The sequence below is a fragment of the Etheostoma cragini genome, chromosome 18, assembly GCF_013103735.1.
Source record: "Etheostoma cragini isolate CJK2018 chromosome 18, CSU_Ecrag_1.0, whole genome shotgun sequence".
Taxonomy (NCBI): domain Eukaryota; kingdom Metazoa; phylum Chordata; class Actinopteri; order Perciformes; family Percidae; genus Etheostoma; species Etheostoma cragini.
The window spans coordinates 12,803,039-12,821,114 of NC_048424.1; the positions used below are offsets into that span (position 1 = coordinate 12,803,039).

The 18,076-nt window shown below is 41.7% G+C and overlaps 2 protein-coding genes across 3 annotated transcripts in view; both read right to left on the bottom strand.

Moving 5' to 3' along the window:
- Positions 1-578, bottom strand: part of si:ch73-21k16.5 (dihydroxyacetone phosphate acyltransferase) — a 10,835-nt gene extending 10,257 nt beyond the window's left edge. The window contains exon 1 of the mRNA XM_034899576.1: positions 378-578. Within this exon, the coding sequence (XP_034755467.1) occupies positions 378-389 (12 nt within the window). The 5' untranslated portion in view covers positions 390-578. The remainder of the gene's footprint in view (positions 1-377) is intronic.
- Positions 579-2,541: 1,963 nt separating this feature from the next.
- si:ch73-21k16.1 (phosphatidate phosphatase LPIN1) lies at positions 2,542-18,028 on the bottom strand. Of its 2 annotated transcripts, none has more exons than XM_034899566.1 (20): positions 17,792-18,028; positions 10,757-10,960; positions 10,550-10,645; positions 8,874-9,160; positions 8,099-8,200; positions 7,883-8,000; positions 7,341-7,650; positions 6,904-6,997; positions 6,202-6,386; positions 6,026-6,119; positions 5,708-5,777; positions 4,949-5,041; positions 4,809-4,870; positions 4,585-4,723; positions 4,288-4,436; positions 4,004-4,090; positions 3,627-3,779; positions 3,425-3,539; positions 3,178-3,281; positions 2,542-3,046 (listed from the first exon to the last, which is right to left on the bottom strand). In XM_034899566.1, exons 1-20 carry the CDS (start codon positions 17,864-17,866, stop codon positions 2,872-2,874), a joined length of 2,712 nt encoding a protein of 903 aa, XP_034755457.1. In that variant the 5' UTR covers positions 17,867-18,028; the 3' UTR covers positions 2,542-2,871. The 2 variants fall into 2 exon arrangements, with proteins under 2 accessions (XP_034755457.1, XP_034755458.1); XM_034899567.1 differs by lacking the exon at positions 17,792-18,028 and adding an exon at positions 13,622-14,018.
- Between the last annotated feature and the right edge of the window lie 48 nt (positions 18,029-18,076).

Genomic DNA, 18,076 nt, shown 5'->3' on the forward strand with positions numbered 1-18,076 from the left:
TGTCTTTTCTATTTAGTACTATGACCCTCTAATCTCGGTTGAAAGCAACGTTACTCAGATATGTAGGTCAAAGTTTCCGCAGTTTCTAGCCTCAGCTCTATTGGACATATGTGTTAGCTCTATTCGCAGCTGCTATGGCCTCATCTTAAAAACACAGCTAGCACATCAAAAGGATTTTGCTCATTCGCTCTCCGTGTCAGCACCATAGACCGTTAATATATACGGTCTATGGTCAGCACTCGGGAAAACTTTCCTAACCTTTAAAGCTTATGCGCTCGTGCTGTGCACAAGAGCAAGCGACAAAGCGGTCTGAAAGGATGCCACCATGTTCTCCATCAAACCAAACCCATTTCAACAGGTGCAGACGGGTGTCTTACCGTGTTCGCCATTCTTCCCTGAATCAAACATAAACCTCGCAGCTGGCTGAGTCCTTACTGACTTTCGTTTTCCGTACTTTAAAAATCCCTTCGATACACCCTGCCTGGAGCGGAGCACCCCCACGGAGCCAGGCCAATGGTATCGCTGGTTTTAGAAACTCCTCCCGCGGATTGTAATGGGCAGCCCTTTGCTCTTGAATGACCCCTCCGCCCTCCCCTCTCCACTATTGTGTGTAGCAAAGTGGAACACCTGCTTGCAGATCGACGGTTATATGAGCATGCACATGTCTGAGACTGAGATAAAGTACACACTTTGGTCACCCGAAACATTTCTGTGTTTTTGTGCTTGTAATCAATTTTCTGTCCAATTTTTTTTTTTTGGGGACAGATATGAAAGGGGGAGAGAGAGAAGAAGGACGACACGCAGCAAAGGGCCGCAGGCTGGATTCGAACCCGGGCCGCCGCAGGACTCAGCAAACATGGGGTAAGCGCCTTCTCTCCAAGGATTCATGGAGACTGGAAAGATAAGTCCCTACTTAGGTAATGCTGCATCCTGTCGGCCTTCCTTCATCCCCCTCTCTCTGTCTGTGAGCATCTGGTGCATCACGCTGATGACAGACAAGTGAAGAGATGCAACTGGAGCCTAAATGGACCTAAACTTTGTACCTCTTGTTTAAAAATGCATCTGCTTTTCAGGCAGTGGTGTGACGTGACCACCGGTGAGTAGATTTAGCCTACTGTACTGCAGTTCAAATTTGAGGTACTTTACTTGAATATCATCATTTTATGCAACTTTATACATGTCAGAGGCCATTATTGTACTTTTTACCCCATTACATTTGCCTCACAGCTTTAGTCACTTTTCAGATGACATATCTTCATACCTTCCTTCGGATCTGAATACTTCTTCCACCACTGTACTCAGGTGAATAATTTGTAACCATGTTGAACATTAACACAGTGAATCTGTGGATATTGACACACACTCAGTCACTGGGGTAGCAAGGCATTTTTTTAATAACTTTGATTACACACATTTAACAGTGAACTGGTCAAGAGAAGGGGTGGAGGGAGTAAATGAAATCAATTCTTGATCATATTGTTCACAGTTAAGGCAAAGATAATACGTTTTCAGGCTATGTTTAGTAGCTCTTTCATGGAAAGAATAATAAAAAGCATTATATACACATCCTCTTTTAGAAACTACAGGCTTTCTCCATGTGATGATACTGTTCAGATAGGTTTGTTGACAGTAAAAACCACTGATACATTAGGCATGTCACCTTGATAGCAGCTCCTGTACATATACTGTATATGACCTCAGGTTATCTGTGGTATTGTAAGAAATAAATATCACTTTACAAGTGTCTGTAACTTAGAAAAAAGATCAAACATTCCTTTTAATATTGTGGCCTACTATCCTTTCAGAAATGATCCTAAGCTATGGATAGTCCAATAAGGGATTTGCTTTAAGTGACATCACAAGGACGTGGGAGTACAGTAAAAGAACCAATGGGTAATGTATATGTAAGCTACATTTTAAATCAGTTAGTATGTCATCAGATAAATAAATAAAATATACTCTACGCCATTAATGGAAACATACATCTCAGAGAGTGGAACACGTCACATAGACTTATTGTATGAACTGGAAAAATTAAAAGGCGTTTCATAAAGGCCACAACAAAAATCACATTCTGATGACAACATATGGACAGTGTGGATTTCAATAGAAAAATAAAAAGGATTTAGCAATTCATCTCACAGACACTCTTGATTTTGACCACTGAAAATGTTTTGTCTCAACAATAAAGGTTCATTAAAAATTGTCTTTATAATGCACCCCCTGTCAGGTTAATGTCAAGCTACATAGATGATCATTGATTCACAGTGCTCTGTAATACATTTTAAACGTAATATGTAACTAATGCTCACTTGGTAATTTTCTTTTCAAGAGGAATATTAGATTACACACACATATGTGGCTATAAAGTGAAATTAGCCTGCATGTATTTATATATGTATGTACCTGCATTTCCATGCTGATTGAGGATCTGTAACAGTCTGGACTAAACAAATCGAAAATAAAAATAAAATTATCATTGAGTATTTGGCTCATAAGTTAAAGTAACTAGCTCTCTGATGAGGTGTCTGTGTGATGCAACTGTCTGCCTAAATAGCCCAGAAAGCTACCTAGCTACCTAAAAAATGTCAAGACTCAATCAAAAATAATATGCTAAGCTGCCTGAATAAATTATTATAATATCTCATATACATACATCTAGTCAGAAGGCTTCAGAGGCCATCTTTTCATAAAAGTGCGCTTACATCTTGTGCGTTATACGAGTATTCACAGCAGCTCTCTCTTTCCCTCTCTCTCTTTCTCGCTCTGTGATCACAAAGTGCAACATCTTCTACAGACATCTCGACAGATTCAGGTCACAGACATGTTCACACCATCAGTGCTCGGCCTGCTAGGAGCCAGGGTAGTCAGTCAGCTGTTGGGACGGGGAGACTGTGGAGGTGTAGTTCCCTGATGGTCCACCCGGGGGAGCTGCTGCCTCCAGTAGGTGAAGTGGCTGTAGGTGTCTGAGCAGGGGAAGTCTGAGGAGGAGGCCCGCATCTTCAGAGGAAACACGTGGTCCACCACCTCACCCAGACGGACGTAACTGAAGAGACGAGACAAGGCGGTAGAACAATCAGACATGAAGCACACATGAGCAAACCAAGCCTTGTTTTTCTGAAGTCATTACAATGTTTCCTCCTAGAATATGTCCCGTAAACAGGATGCGGTACTTACGATGAGATGTTGGTCTTAGCATGCTCCTGCACTAGCTCTCCTTTAGGGTTTACTGTAAAAATTCTATTTAGAGGCACTCCTACTTCTTTATAGGAATATACATCCTGCAAATATGAATGAGAATTGAGTGTTAGGAATTATGTTTATCTAAATTACATGCATTTTTGCAAAAAACATACAGCAAAGATGGCTTAAATTTTCAACCCAAAAACTCCAGATGAAGCCATTTTTATATGTGTGTGTGTACCGTTGGTCTGTTGCCAAAGGCTGCATAGAATGGCTGTGTGTTGGGGTAGAACAGGTTCTTGATATCGTTGAGACACTCCACCTTGAATTTCTCTGGTTTCTTCTCGATCACTTCCCTGTCAAACACAAACGACGTAACCAACAATCAGCCGAGTACAACAATACTCAAGTCTTGTGTGTATGTGTGTGTGAGTGAGACAGACCTGTGCAGAGCTGAAAAAAGGCTGCTCGGGCTGAGAAGGACAGGGCCTATAGGAAGCATGGTGCCTCTCTCGTTGACCCAGTGTAGGTAACCTCTGGTCATGTCAGCCATGCCGATAGCTCGAGCTGAGCAATACAGGAACTTGTAGCCATTTCTGACGGAGAGACAGAGAGAGAGAGAGAAAGAAGAAAAACAAGCATGTGTATTAATACAATCCCTTATGACAACAAATCAGAGCATTTTTCAGAGCTTCTTTTGGCTTGTTTAGTGGAAAATACATCCAGTATTTTTAAGCAAGGTGTGCCTTTTGTGCTTTCCTTTGCTTTGCTTATTCAAACCAATTCACTTCTGACACTGGCTTAGTAAATTAGTGCTTACTGGCTGACTTTGTGGTAGAGGTGTGCAATGCCCTGGTGGGTCCAGTCTTTCCCCAGTGTGGGCAGGATATGACCCAGTGTGTCCGACCTGGAAATATGTCAAAAATGACATTGTGACACGTGAGGTCAGGCTAATGTACAGTACAGTATGTCACGCTCCCAGCGTGTAGATGACCCTGTCATCTTGGGTCATATGTATACATTTCCCCCCAATCCAAGTTGTCATACAAACTGTATAGTAAAGGTGGCCGTAAAAGTATGTGTGTATTCACAGGTATCACACACCTGGTGATGGTTCCATCTATGTCAGAGATAATTATCTTGTCGTCCCAGTTCCAGAGGTATATGGTGCCCTGACAGCGGCAGGTTCCCTGGTACTGGGTGGTCACGCTGAACACGACATCGTTAGGACCATCCTGCAGCTGGAGAGACAGCTGTTTGTGTGTGTGTGTGTGCATGTGAGAGGGAGGGAGTGAGAGAGAGAAAGAGGGAGAATAAGAAATACTACATGGAGGTAAACAGGATGGCTATAATAAACAAAGCAGTTCAAAGTCTGCAGTGTATTAATTCCAAACTCCTCACCAACTGCTCTGAAGTGAGTCGAAGTGTTTTCTTATAAGTCACGCCTCCTGGTGTGAGCCCAGGCTCTGATTGGATGGCGGCAGAGCTCTGTTTGGCTGCCCTGTGGTCTTCATCACTAGAGGACGACTCTTCTTTGTGTCTAACATCAGACAGTTTGACATTGTGTTAAAAGGATGTTTAGTCCTGTCAGTAACTAACTTAGAGGTTATTTTCTGGCTCCTCACCTGCTTGACATTTTCCCAGCCTGCTCATCATAGCCACAGGCCCCACGCTCAGAGACGGAATCCTACAGGACCACAAACCGTGTTAATCTGCTTTACTCACTCATTTAGTGGGACTTTATCGACAGATGAGAAAAAATTACCGTTTTGGTGCTGCTGTTTCTGCCTCGCCAGGAGAACCACCACCTCCCTCCTTTCTTGGGCATCTTCTCCTTCATGATGTTCTCCACTGCAGCCTGGGGCAGAGCACACACAACCCCAAACAACCAAAACACAACACCGTAAAAAAACAACACTCAAAAATGAACTTCAGCCAAACCAGACTTTAAATTAACAAACGGTAACACAGAAGCAACAGTGTGTCTGCGGTTGGAATGGGGAAAATAAAGCATGTATGGCGCTTGGAAGTTTGATACGGGACAAAGAGTGTGGAAGGTAGAGAAAGTAAAAGCAGGAGAAAGAGGTAAAAGAGTGACTAACGTACTGAGCTGTAGCCCAGCACACCAGTCAGACAACAGAGAAGAAACTCTAAGGCTGAGTGAATATAACTGAGGCAAGAGGACTGATGAATGGATGGATGGATGGATGGATGGATGGATGCACCAATGGGAGAGGAAGGGAGGGCAACAGAGGGGAAGACAAAGTTTAAGGAGAACAGATTCAGTTGGATGTTTGTCACAACATAACGTCTGTCTGAGGTTGCAATAACAGAACACATAGACTGTACATTTATAGATTGCACATTATGCAACCTGATGATAGGTAAAAGTATTTAAAAGGCATAGGGATACAAAGATACATCCATGGTGCAGTACCAGCTTCACTCTAAAGGGGGAGTGGTGTTCATGTAGCACAACCACGGTCTGAGTCATTAGTATCTGTGCTGTGTATCAATTTCTTACCTTTGGCAGCGGTTTCTGAAAGGCCTGCATAGCCAGCATAAGTGGAGCCGCAGAGCTCCAATTATAGTATCTGAGAAAGAAAAGAAAATATATTTTTATCAACTTCATAACCATAGCAAAAAACATGTTGTCAGCCAAATGCCTTTGCAAAAAACATTTATTAATGAGCCAAAACAATTCTCTAGACACTGCAGTTTCTGCTGCAATGTGTGGCAGTTTAATCTGTAAAGCATACAGTGGATTATAAACTGCTTATTGTCTGCTGATTTTACTATATTTAGACACAAACATGTTTTCCCTCTAGCAATTGTGTCTTACTTGGAGCCAATTTTCACGACTAAGTTGGGGTCGTCGATGATGGAGGGGTTTTCCGAAAACTGCTGGTAAGAGATGATCTTCTCATGGAACTGATCTGGAAGGACAATTTCATGTTCAGTTCCCCTTTTTTCACAGCTTACAACACGGTGCATGATGTTTGCAGGTCAGCATCTCACCTTTAGTGATCTCCCTGTTGTCATTGAGTCCTCCACACAAGGAGATGGTGATGGACGGCATGTCAGCCAATGGGTCGCAGTAGCTGTCCACCCCGCTGTCCCCTCCAGAGCTGAGCGACTGTGGGGACAGACTGCTGCTGTGGAGGCCCGGGTCTGAGATGCTCCTCACTGCTGCACCCCCGTCACTTCAGAGGACAAGTGTTTTGTTCAGTAGTGGAAGCGGTATTCAGATCCTTTACTTAAGTAAAAGTACTCCCTGTAAAAACTACTCTGTTACAAGTAAAAGTCTGGCATTGAAAATGTTCCTTAAGTAAAAGTAGGTAGGTATAATCAGGAAAATGTGTTTAAAGTTTTAAAATGCCGAAAAACTACTCGCATTTTAGAAATTTGTAGTTTAATCGTCTAATCATTTCAGCTGGCCTATATATATTGTTGGGTTGTTAGTTTTATAATAAAACATGGTACTTTATAAACTGCATAAAAAGTGTTTTGTGTGCAAACTCTTTCTTTTTTGTAAAAGTAACTAGTAACTAAAGCTGTCAGGTTAATGAAGTGGAGTAGAGAGTACAAAGTGGCATGAAAAGAAAGTACCTTCAATTTGTACTTGAGGACAGTACTTGAGTAAATGTACTTAGTTACATTCCACCACTGGTTTTTTTCCGTATTGTTGAGCTCAGTACGATAAGTTTGACTCTTTCCTACCTCTTAGGGAAATAAAGGGCAGCCACTTCCGGCTCGAGCTCTGTGATGTCATCCAGGTAAATTCCATCAGTACCAAGATGGCGGCTTCTCTTGTCTGCAACAGAGAGGCGACTTTTGAGATCAATTGTCAGCTTCTTGTATTTGCTTTTCTCTTGGGTTTACTAATGACAAAATCATTTGACCACTTGGTTTTCTTCTAGCCATACATTTTTTTGCTGTATTTCGTTTGTGTCAAACCATAAAATGCTTTCTTAAAACCAGCAGATTGGGTCGGGTGATTTTAACACCACAAACTGAACGCCACTGAGCTGAACAGCAGAGGAGAGAACCACAGCTGACAGCTTAAACCCTCAGCAAATGCACTGATGGCTGGTTAGATCACTAACTCTCCCAAAGGAATGATACATCGTATTGTGTTGGTGCTCTTTGACAGTTACCTTTTCTTTTGGATGGAGAGTCGGTCTTTCCTGGTGGACGAGACATTGTCTCCTCCATGTCAGATATCATACAAGCTGTTGCACATCTGGCTGTCTGGGTCTCCATCCTCATGGGTTCGGACTCCATCTCAACTGTCTTGTCACTGGTCTCCTCTGTCATTAGCAGTCTGATTGCTGATATTTCAGAGCAGGGTCCGCACTGTTCCGAAGACGTCTCATCAGTTATCACACGGAAGTGTGTGTTTTCAGAAAAAGGGATGGATACTGGGCACACTGGCGGAGGGTCGGATTTCACTGGAAGGAAGGATGGCTAGGAGAGGATCAAACAAAACGAACACATACATGTACATATAAATACATATACATTATATATATATATATATATATATAATGTACATATATACATATGTACATATATACCTACATATATACATATACATTCATTAATACATACATATATACATACAAATACATATATACATATATGTAGCAAGAGAGCTGTTCTCTCTGTGTATGTATGCACACTGGACACGTGTGGTTACCGTGGCAGCCTGTGGCAGCTCCCCCCACGCCCAGTGCATGGTTGGATTCTGGTCGTCTGAAGGCTGCCTCATTAGTTCAGAGTCACTCTTGGAAGAGGTGGGATGAGAGTTTCCAGGGCTGAGAGAGGAATAGACAACAAACCGACCATTAAAGAGCTGTTTCTTCTGAATAATACCATGTTGGTCTTCATCATTTAGAGTGAGTGAGCAAAGCACCTCTGAATAGGGCTCCACTCTCCGTCTGAACGAGCATAGATGCCAGTCTGTTTGAAAGAGCCACCTGTTGTCTCATCTCTTAAAACGTCCCGAGATGAAGCCCTACAAACACAGAACAACTACTGTACTGTATATGTACCATTTTATTGCATGTTATTAATCTGCATTTTTTTCCATCATGAATTTTGTCTTTTTATTTAATGTAATTTAACCTTTCTGTAATTCTGCACCAACGCTGAATTTTGGGAAAGAGACTTCAGATATGTTTTAAATAAAAAAGTATTATAACAACATGTTTACCCATTGCACGTCTTTTCTTTAAATAACTGCACTTGCATAAGCTTAGTGTTGTTTTACAGCCGAGATGACCCAGAATTTAGATGTAATGCATCCCACACCCACACTTGCAGAGATGAAAATAAATCTGCAGCAGTTATTTACAACAGCTGCTGTATTCATTCATGAGAAATGGACTTAAACACTTACAGTTTGAGAGGGGCATGCCTCTTATAGCTGCATACCTGACCGGTTTATGTACATACTAGTCTCATTTAGATCAAATACTGCACTGCGCACCAGAGGCCAAGTCACATGTCACTACCACTCCACTTCCAATGCAGCTGCTGTCAAATCTCAGTGCTTTGATGCATTTTAATTTTAACCTCACTGCTTTACTGCTTTCCTTTTACCCCCTCCCCCTTGTCCCGTGTACTGCTTTTTCCTCTTCTCGCTTTTCTTTATTCCTCTTTTCTTCCCCTTCTCCACACTTTCTCACCTGTTGCTCTCCATCTTCGTCATTTCATCTGAGCTGATGTCTATGGTGAACATCTCCTCATCCTCGGAGTAGTCCCCACTCTCCTCTCTCCTCAAGCTGTCCGCCCGAGTCTTCTTCCTCCTCTTCCTCCTCTTCTTTGTCATCACACTTCCAGTCCCTCCCATGCTCCCCGAGCAGCCCAAGGTTTGTATGGTCGGCCCGGAGCATTTCGCCATCAGGGAGGAGCTCATCAGAATGGCTCCATCTGACAAGATCGGAGAGGTGGCCAGGTAGGACGGAACCACTTCCTGTGATAAATTAGATCAAATACCTTGTGAATTAACATCAAACACAAAATAGAAAATACTACATTCAAAATATCTTCTCTGGCATCCGCCCTGACTATTTCAGAAAGGGGGTTGAAAGAAACATTTTAAAATCTGGAATAACTCCTGCTGGAACCTGAATCTACTACTAATTTACAGACCATCCCTTCCAAACTGCCACTTCTCCTTTAAGGAAACCCTTTGCCAGCAAAACCAAACAGCCCATCCAAAACAGACTCCGGTCCTCTTTGTATTTCTTGGAAATTCAAAGGCTTTCCAGGAGGGTGCCCTGTGGGGGAGTGTAAATGTCTATATGTGTGTGCAGACATGTGACTAGAGAGATAAAAAGAAAGAGAGAGAGAGAGAGAGAGTGAGAGAGGGAATTGTGAGGGACAACCATATAATTTGAGGTCTGACAATACCCGTTTTTCTTCCCGGTGCCAAGAAAAAATTGTTCAATGGCATAATCCCCCCCCCCCCCTTTCTCTTCCAGGCCTGGGAATCTGACACCACTCTGGGGAAAATGAATCCCCCACTTCCCCTTATTGGTGCCCCCCACCCGGCCTCAGAAGGACACCGCTTGTTTGTGTCTTTTAGCTGCACACATCCTCGAGTGCAAACCATGATGGCGTAGAAACATTTTATTTTATGATGACAGTACACACAACTTGGCTTTTTAAACCTGCAGCTCAAAAATCTTGGAAAACCAAATGAAAAAAACTTGATGTTTAAACAAGTCTGCTTTCCATGAACAAACAGCCACTTTTTTTTCAGTTTTCCATGAATTTTAGAGTTTTGAGTGGTTCTCATGGGCTTCATAAACATAAAAAATAACAAGTGTAACTATTGTGAGAAAGAGGAGGGCATTTCTCACTACATCTATTACTTACTACCATTTCTCCACACACGTCCTACTTAAAGGAAAATCCTTAGCCAGGAAACTCAAATCTAGGATGATCCTAAGTCAGTCCGTCATTAGGCCCCATCATTTATTGTAGGTCGGTAAGCCTGGGTTGGTAGATGCTGCGTTCAGGACTCATTCACTCACTAATGAACAGAGGAATACTGGCTAGCCAAAAGGAAAGGAAAAATTTCCTGGCCGCTGTGCCAACTCTGCACACAGCGTGACCTTGTTCAAGCTACTAAAGTATTACTGCGTCTAAGGAGGAAAATAGTTTGGATAGCGCTTCACGGTTGTAATCATGGGTGTGTCTGGGTCACAAGGTGTCAAGGGGGTGGAGACTGATGTGTGTTTTCATTTAAATGTGGATTTTATTAGAATCAATGTCTGCCATTTAACAGATCTTGAGTTATTCTTTACGGTAGAGCATCTTGCATAGCCGCTCACTGCTCAGTTATGGCCGTGCTCACCTCATCATTTTCTGTTTCCTGCACAAAGAATGCTTCTCCGTTGTCCCCAAGCTTCATATGAAGATTCACTGGTTCTCCATTGATCTCCATGTCCACCTGGAGAACCAGAGAAAGGGACAAAAGAAGTGGGGGAAACAAGACTTTAAACATCAAGCACCTGAAAGTCTACACTTTTCTCAATGTGACATCAAAGGAAGTTACCCATACCACTTTCTCTCGGGAGCGGAGGACTCCCATTTTGCCGAAGCGAACATGGAAAGGTGAGCACTGCAGGGATCCATCTGGCTGTCTCACTACGATGACATCAATGCAGCCAGAAAGGGTGGCGGGATTGAGGCCTCGGTACAGCTCTTTGACCTGGACAAAAACCTGGCCCGCCAACTGGCCCACGTAGTTCATGGTCTGGCGGGTCTGTGTGAAAGGGGGACAAGACGTTTCAGAATGTCTTTAGCAATTCATCCATACCAAAAGGTCCAGATTCGCTACCTAATATAGTCCTGATCACTAAGCCCCACAATACTGTCTAAAACTCAACCTTCAGAGGGGAGGCGTTGATGAAGCAGCATCTGCTGTGACATTCTTCAGTCTGTCAATCAAACCACCGATGACGCATAACTCTCCCTCCGGGGCATGGGGTGAAGTTATTCCAATACTCTGATCTGACGTTCGAGCTACGGAAAGAGGACACAGGCTGGTTCCGGTTCAGTACTACTTGTACTGTAGTTTCTCCCAGGACTGTCCGTGGCCTACATACTGTGGCAAGAACCTGTTGCCACTTTGACCTTGCCACCTACGTCTCCCATTCCTTCATGATGAGTGTGGAAATCCTATCCAACTGTTTTTCATTCAGCAGGCCCCGGCAACATAGGTCAAAGGACAAACCAAGTTTGACCAGTTGGTGCTAGGTGATCATAACCTTCCATGAGGTTTATTGGCTGAGCTGAGGCGTCATGGGAATTTGGAGACATGTAAGATGTGAATGTTGCGATTAAGGTTAGGGATACTGTTAGGTAAAACCTACACTAAACACATTATTCTGAAAATGATGAGTTCTCGCAAGAGCACAATTTGAATTTGCTCAGCGAGTTACTCTGGCATCGAGTAAAGCTGCTCATTACCTATGCCCATATAACTGAGCTGCACCAATCACATCGGTGTATCTGATGTAGGCGGGCCAAAGGCAGGCTGAACAAATGACGACAGTTTAATCTACCAGTTAGCTCCGCTGGTAGCTAAGCGTAGGGGGCTCTGGACACGTCACCCCGTGCTTTGTTGTGATTGGTTGTAGTGTTATCCAATTGCATGCAGTGAGATTTTCAAATGCACGCTTGGTGCCACCCCTCAAGGGGGGCAACTTTCAGTACTCAATATCAGACCCTTAATCTTTCGGATTTGGGTCTGGGTTTCCAGGCTTTTGTTCTTTAACAACTTTAGACCTATTAAAGAGACAAGTACTGTTATCCTTAAGGCCCTTGAACACTTATCCGCTTCTCACTGAGGGGATCCCACATGAAGACACAATTTCCTTTCAAATTGTTGAGAGTTTTGCTTGTTTCCAATTAGAGATTTCTGAAATTGTATAAACTGATGAAACCACACTGACACACAGTCCTAATGAAGCGGATCTTCTGAGTTTTTGAAAACAGTCACTTATGAATTGAAGCCAGGCTTTCAGGGGCAATGTGCACACACTTCCTCTTCCTCATTTTGTCCTGTCGCTCGTTTCCTGTTCCTTCATTTCTGATACAAGCAATGTTTACTGACCATTTTTTCAGATGAACATCAAAAATGCCTGGAAAATAAAACAATATTTTGTTCTGCCTGATATCCAACAAACATGTAACATTTGGACATAATTTGTGTCATCTCAACACATGAATTCCTAACTTCTCCCTTCTAGTTTTGATCTTTCTGTATCCTCTCCATTAATCACATTTCCCACTAGTTGTGACAGCTCAACTCTAAAACAAACTCTGAGGGGCATGCAGAAGGTACGGAAAAGAACTGAAACCATTTCAAGAGTATCAATTCAATCTCATCCTTTCTGGCAATATATAATGACTAAATTATTTACATTTCTATTACTAGGGTTTGCAGCTGTCTAATAACAGGCAAGGGGGTCTGACCTCAACTCAGTTGGCAGTGGGCCCCAAAAATGATTGCAGCAAGAGGGAGGACTTGAAACAATAACACCCCCCCCCCCCACCCCCCCTCCCATCTTTGAGCATGTGAGCAGAAAACAGGCTCCTTACAGAAGAACACAAGTTCAGATGAATATAGGGAGCCATAACAAGGTCTGAGTCGTAAGATGCCTCTTATAGATTACCTTAACTCTCTCTAATCATTAATTTCACCTATCATTGAGGCATTGAGTTACAGAGCTGTGAGCAAACCCAGCTGGTTTTCAAAACAGAGGACTTTTTATGTGCTACATGCTGCAGAGCATCCTTATCCAAAAATAGATTTTCTTGTGTTACGGATGAGATAAAAGAGAGGGATGAGGTGATGAGTGATAGTGGATAAAAAGTATTCTTTGAGGAAATCCTATTTTTAAAATCCAGTGACTGGGTTTTCAAGCTGCAGATTTCCTTGTCCTTCTGGCTGAGCCACTTAGCAGATAATGAGGTGCAGGTATAGACAGACTTTTTGTCTTTCACCAAGTCTCGAGGACCATATTACACATATATAACCCATAGCCTACTGGCTCACACAATATACACTCCCCAATTATACAGTGAGATGTAATGAGTTATTAGTTAAAAAGACAGGCAGTCACGACACATATATGTGCTTCAAAGCAATCAGCTACAGTTTTCCCAATCGCACATTTAAAGGGAAATACATTTAAGAATCCAATAGATGTATACTATAACTAACTCATAACATCCTGAGAGTGCAAACAGACAATGTCAATGAATTATATATTGTGAAGAGTAGGCCTAGGCTATGTAATGACTTTAAGGACACAGTATTGATCATAACAAATGTGTAGGCTAGCAATAGCGTGTGTGAAAACCCAGTATCATCCGACAGGCAGCTGCAGTCAAATCCATAATAAAAACAGGCTCATACCTTCTATACAGTAGCTAAGTATGCGGACAGTCTTTAACATACGGAGACCGGCGTTTTCCTCAGCGGTGAATGGCAGCTTAACAACACAACATAGAAGCGGAATATCCCGACAGAGGTGATATGTGAGTGTTTGGTAAAGCCTTTACTTGCTGTCACCGCCTTTCAGCGACCACAAAAACAGCTATTTCAAGTCAACGCGATGCTAATTTCTCCCTTTGAACGTCTCTGTTTCTCTCGCTCTGTCTAGCCTCCGCGAGCCTTGTCAGTGGGTGACATCATCTGCATCGAACCCCACCGCTGACCAATCAGCGTAGAGCTGTTGAGTTGCCAAAAGCATCGTTTCAGCTGCCACAGTGGCAACAAAATTACAGCTGCTTACACGGTTGCAGACAGTTGACAGGTTGCGTCAAATTGGTGTTCCCAAAGCGTTTGGCTTAAATTCATTATTACTTTACGCTACCACAGCCACGAAATACCGTTGTATGCATACTGTAGTGTCTATGATGTGTAAATAACTGAATCATAAGATTTTGTATTTACTAAAGAATAAAATTAGATCAGGGGTATGGAACCTGAGAAGTTGTTTTTGAACATTTTCCTACTCCTTTATGAACATGGGAATTTTTTTGTTTAAATGACTTTCAATCATTATGGAAAATTGTGCTGAGAAGTGCTCTTATTCATCTGTGATTTTAATTATATACATGTATGCATGAATGTATGTATACAGTATATTATTTCAATGTTTTACATGTTAAAATAAACTACTACATATACGTTTATATACTGTATCTTGGATGTAGGCTATATTATTCTGTTTTTCATGCAAAGACTGTAGGCTTATATGACACATGATACATTAATAGCAAAACCTTCCAACGCTACAATGTCTCAGTTTAAAAAGCACCGAACACAACTGTGCCCAGCAGCTTCTCTACTATGAAGTTGGGAAATCGCGGGGCTTACGTCAGCGTTTGTGGTCAGCCAGTCAGTCTGGCGCAGTGAGGTGATCTTTCAGGCCAATCACAGCCCTGTATGATAGCACATGCGATGCTGGCAGTAGCCTGGGACCCTGTAATGCAACTGTGTAAGGAGGAGGATGTGGTTGACTGGTGGTGGTGGCGTTATGTAACACGCAACATCGGCTAGAAACAGGTATGAGAGAGCAAGGCAATGTAGACCTAGACGTCCCCACTCACATTAATAACAAAATCCAATAAGCTTTACTGGCATGAAAGTTAAATTAATACCAAAGTTACTCTCTCTGTGTGTGTGTGTGTGTGTGTGCGCGCGTGTGTGTGTGTAAGTGGGAACACAGCCTAAATTTTGACAAATATTGTTCTTCATAGAAAACATCCCTGCAGCAGTCCAAATATCTGATTGGCTTACACACCACAACAACCTGCAGCTCTTCTACAACAAGAGCCAGTTTGGTGTGTGTGTGTGTGTGTGTGTGTGTGTGTGTGTGTGTGTGTGTGTGTGTGCGTGAGCATGTGCGTGTGCGTATGCATGGGATCTAATCGTTTTCCAGAAAGCACACTTTGTTGGCTTTGTTGGTCAGAAAAGGAAGAATGCATGTCTTCGTGAGGGTTTTCCACGCTGAGCCCTGTGTGGTTATCTTGTGGGACTTTTGTGTGTTTACTTTTGAAAGCCTCACACTGATCATGCCAAGTGGCACTATTGTGAAATGAATGAAGATAAAAACAAAGACATGATCCACTGATATTTTGAAATAGTCTTTTAGTTTTTCTTTCTTTTTCATTTCTTGATAAGCAAGCAGCGCATATCATCATGTCACACTGTACAATTTCAGAGCTGTGTGTGTGTGTGTGTGTGTGTGTGTGTGTGTGTGTGTGTGTTTCTCATTTGTACGGAAGCTCCTACAGGAAATTATTTCTACCACAGGCAATAAAACTCTTTAAGGCGTCATCACTGGGTGCTGGATGAGACTCCGAGACACCACCATACTGCACAACTGGTTTATTTACATTTTAGCATACTATTTAAGCAGTTGTTTTTGTATTCCCATCCTGTATATATTCAAATATTTGTTCTTATATATGTTCCTATTATTATTATTATTTCATGTATATTTTATTAATATTGTCTGTATGTTTATTGTAACCTAGTTTTTCATTAGTTTTTATATTCTGGGCTGTGTAACTGATTTTGCTGCTGTAACACCCTAATTTCCCATTTTTGGGATCAATAACTATCTATCTATCTCTCTATCAATCTATCTCCCTCCCCTGTGCAGCCACAGTTCCGTTTCATTTATCATAGTACACAGACATAATTCTGTACAGCCGTGACGCATATTGTTATAACTCAACACTAGCAGTGGTCAGCCCATTCTGGCTCCGCTACACATACAGACATCCGTGTTTATGTCACTGAGATTATCTGAGGATATATGAGCCAGTTGCCCTTAGACATGTTTCTAAAAGCTGCTTTGCCAGGAAGAGATGAGCTCAGCCAATGTACTCTTGTTACCAAACGGCACATGATAGCAATTTCATTTTTAACATGCTTAGTCAGTGCTGTTAGCGGTATCAGGCTACAACAAACACGTTGTCACTTTAACATTATGTCACTGTTACGAAACCACTCAGCAACATATTTCAACAAAAAAAACATTCCAATTTTATTTGCTTGGATATACTAAAACCCTCAAATATCTAAAACTTGACTTTTTGTCACATGCATTTACACAGATTTACAATTTGCCTAATATGGTACCTGTAGGTTGACATTATTTAGCGAAAGGAGTGTCTTGCCTGGTGTGGTCCCACACAGCTAATCACAATTTTGGATATACAGATTTGTAGCTATGAGCTGATTCCTTCTTATGCACCAATCACACTGTAGTACGCCAACAATATGTTCTAAAACCTTGCTGTTTACTTCAAACAAGACACAATCCCGCGTCTCCTAAAGTGAAAGACCTGTGTTTGATTGACCCATTGACGGTGTTTCAACAAATTCATTGTATAATATTTTAACACACTTGGTTGATATCAAGGCCTCTGATTGGAACAGGCTAATCTGGCCTGAGAGTCATAAGACTCAGAATGACACATTATGAGCTGGATTATTAGTTGGAAATGGCAAGTTATTAGTTCTTAAATAGTGAAATTATAAGCCTTTAAATCATGATTGTGTAGCATGTCACAAAATCCCACAGATGAAATGAACTTTGAAATTAAATGAATTTAATTTCAAAGTTTGCTTCCTTGATTAATTCAGCGTCTGCAATTACAATGATTTTCATTATTTCACAATTCTGTTGTCAAATCAAAGACAAACTTTAGTTTGATAGGTATTAAATTGACTTAAGTGACTGTGACTAACTTACTCAAGTGACTAAGTGACTTACTTAGTTAAGTGACTAAGTGAGTTACTTATGTGACTAAGTGACTTTCTTAAGTGACTTACATCAGTGACTAAGTGACTTACTTAAGTGACTTACATAAGTGACTAAGTGACCTTCTTAAGTGACTTACTTACGTGACTAAGTGACTTACTTACTTAAGTGACTCAATGACTAGTGACTTATGTGACCAACTTACTTAAGTGAATAAGTGACTTACTTACTTACTTAATTGAATAAGTGACTTACTTACTTAATTACTGACAGCTTTTCATTAAGGGATAGAACAAGTATTGGCCTATGTATGAATGATTATCGCATAAAAGTATGCAATACACTCACAAATTCAACAGTAGATATCTCCTAACCTTTACCTCACATAATGAGCCTGAGTTGCAATTGTCATTTTGTATGACACACATTGTTTACTTCTGAGGATCCCTTCTTACCAACATAGCCTAAACTCTGCTGTCCTGTCTCCCCCTATGTCCCTAAGTATAGGACAAGTATCCCTTTACTTTCAAATGCTTTTCAGTCCTATAATTTTATTTCTGTTCATATTTAATAAAAACAGAAGAGAAGTTTGAATGACGTAAACTTATGTCTTCAGTCCTGCTCTGTTCTAATACAAAACACACAAACACGTGTGCTTGCATGCACCATGAACCAGGACACGGTTACTCCTCTCTACACACTTCACTTAATTCTTGCTGTCAACTAGATGCATGTAAAAGCAAAAACCTTCACCTTTAAACCCATTGTGTTCCTCAACATGCAAAAAAATTTACAAACTACTTTACCCAGCTCCAGGTGGTGGCAGTAGCATAGCGCTCAACAGCTTCATCATACTCTTCATCGTCCTCCGCTGATGTCATGATTCCATAATGTATTTGATCCCAGCTGTAGGACTAAGCTATCTCTAAACAGAAATTTATGAATAAAACTCCACAAGTCCGATCCAGTCGAGAACTTAAGTCTTCACTCCTTGAGCATGTCAAGAGTCTGATGGCCGTGTGCAAGTGGACAGCGTCTGCCTAAATTTACCTGAGCCCCCTGGTTCAGAAACCTGAGAGTGGTCTTCATCC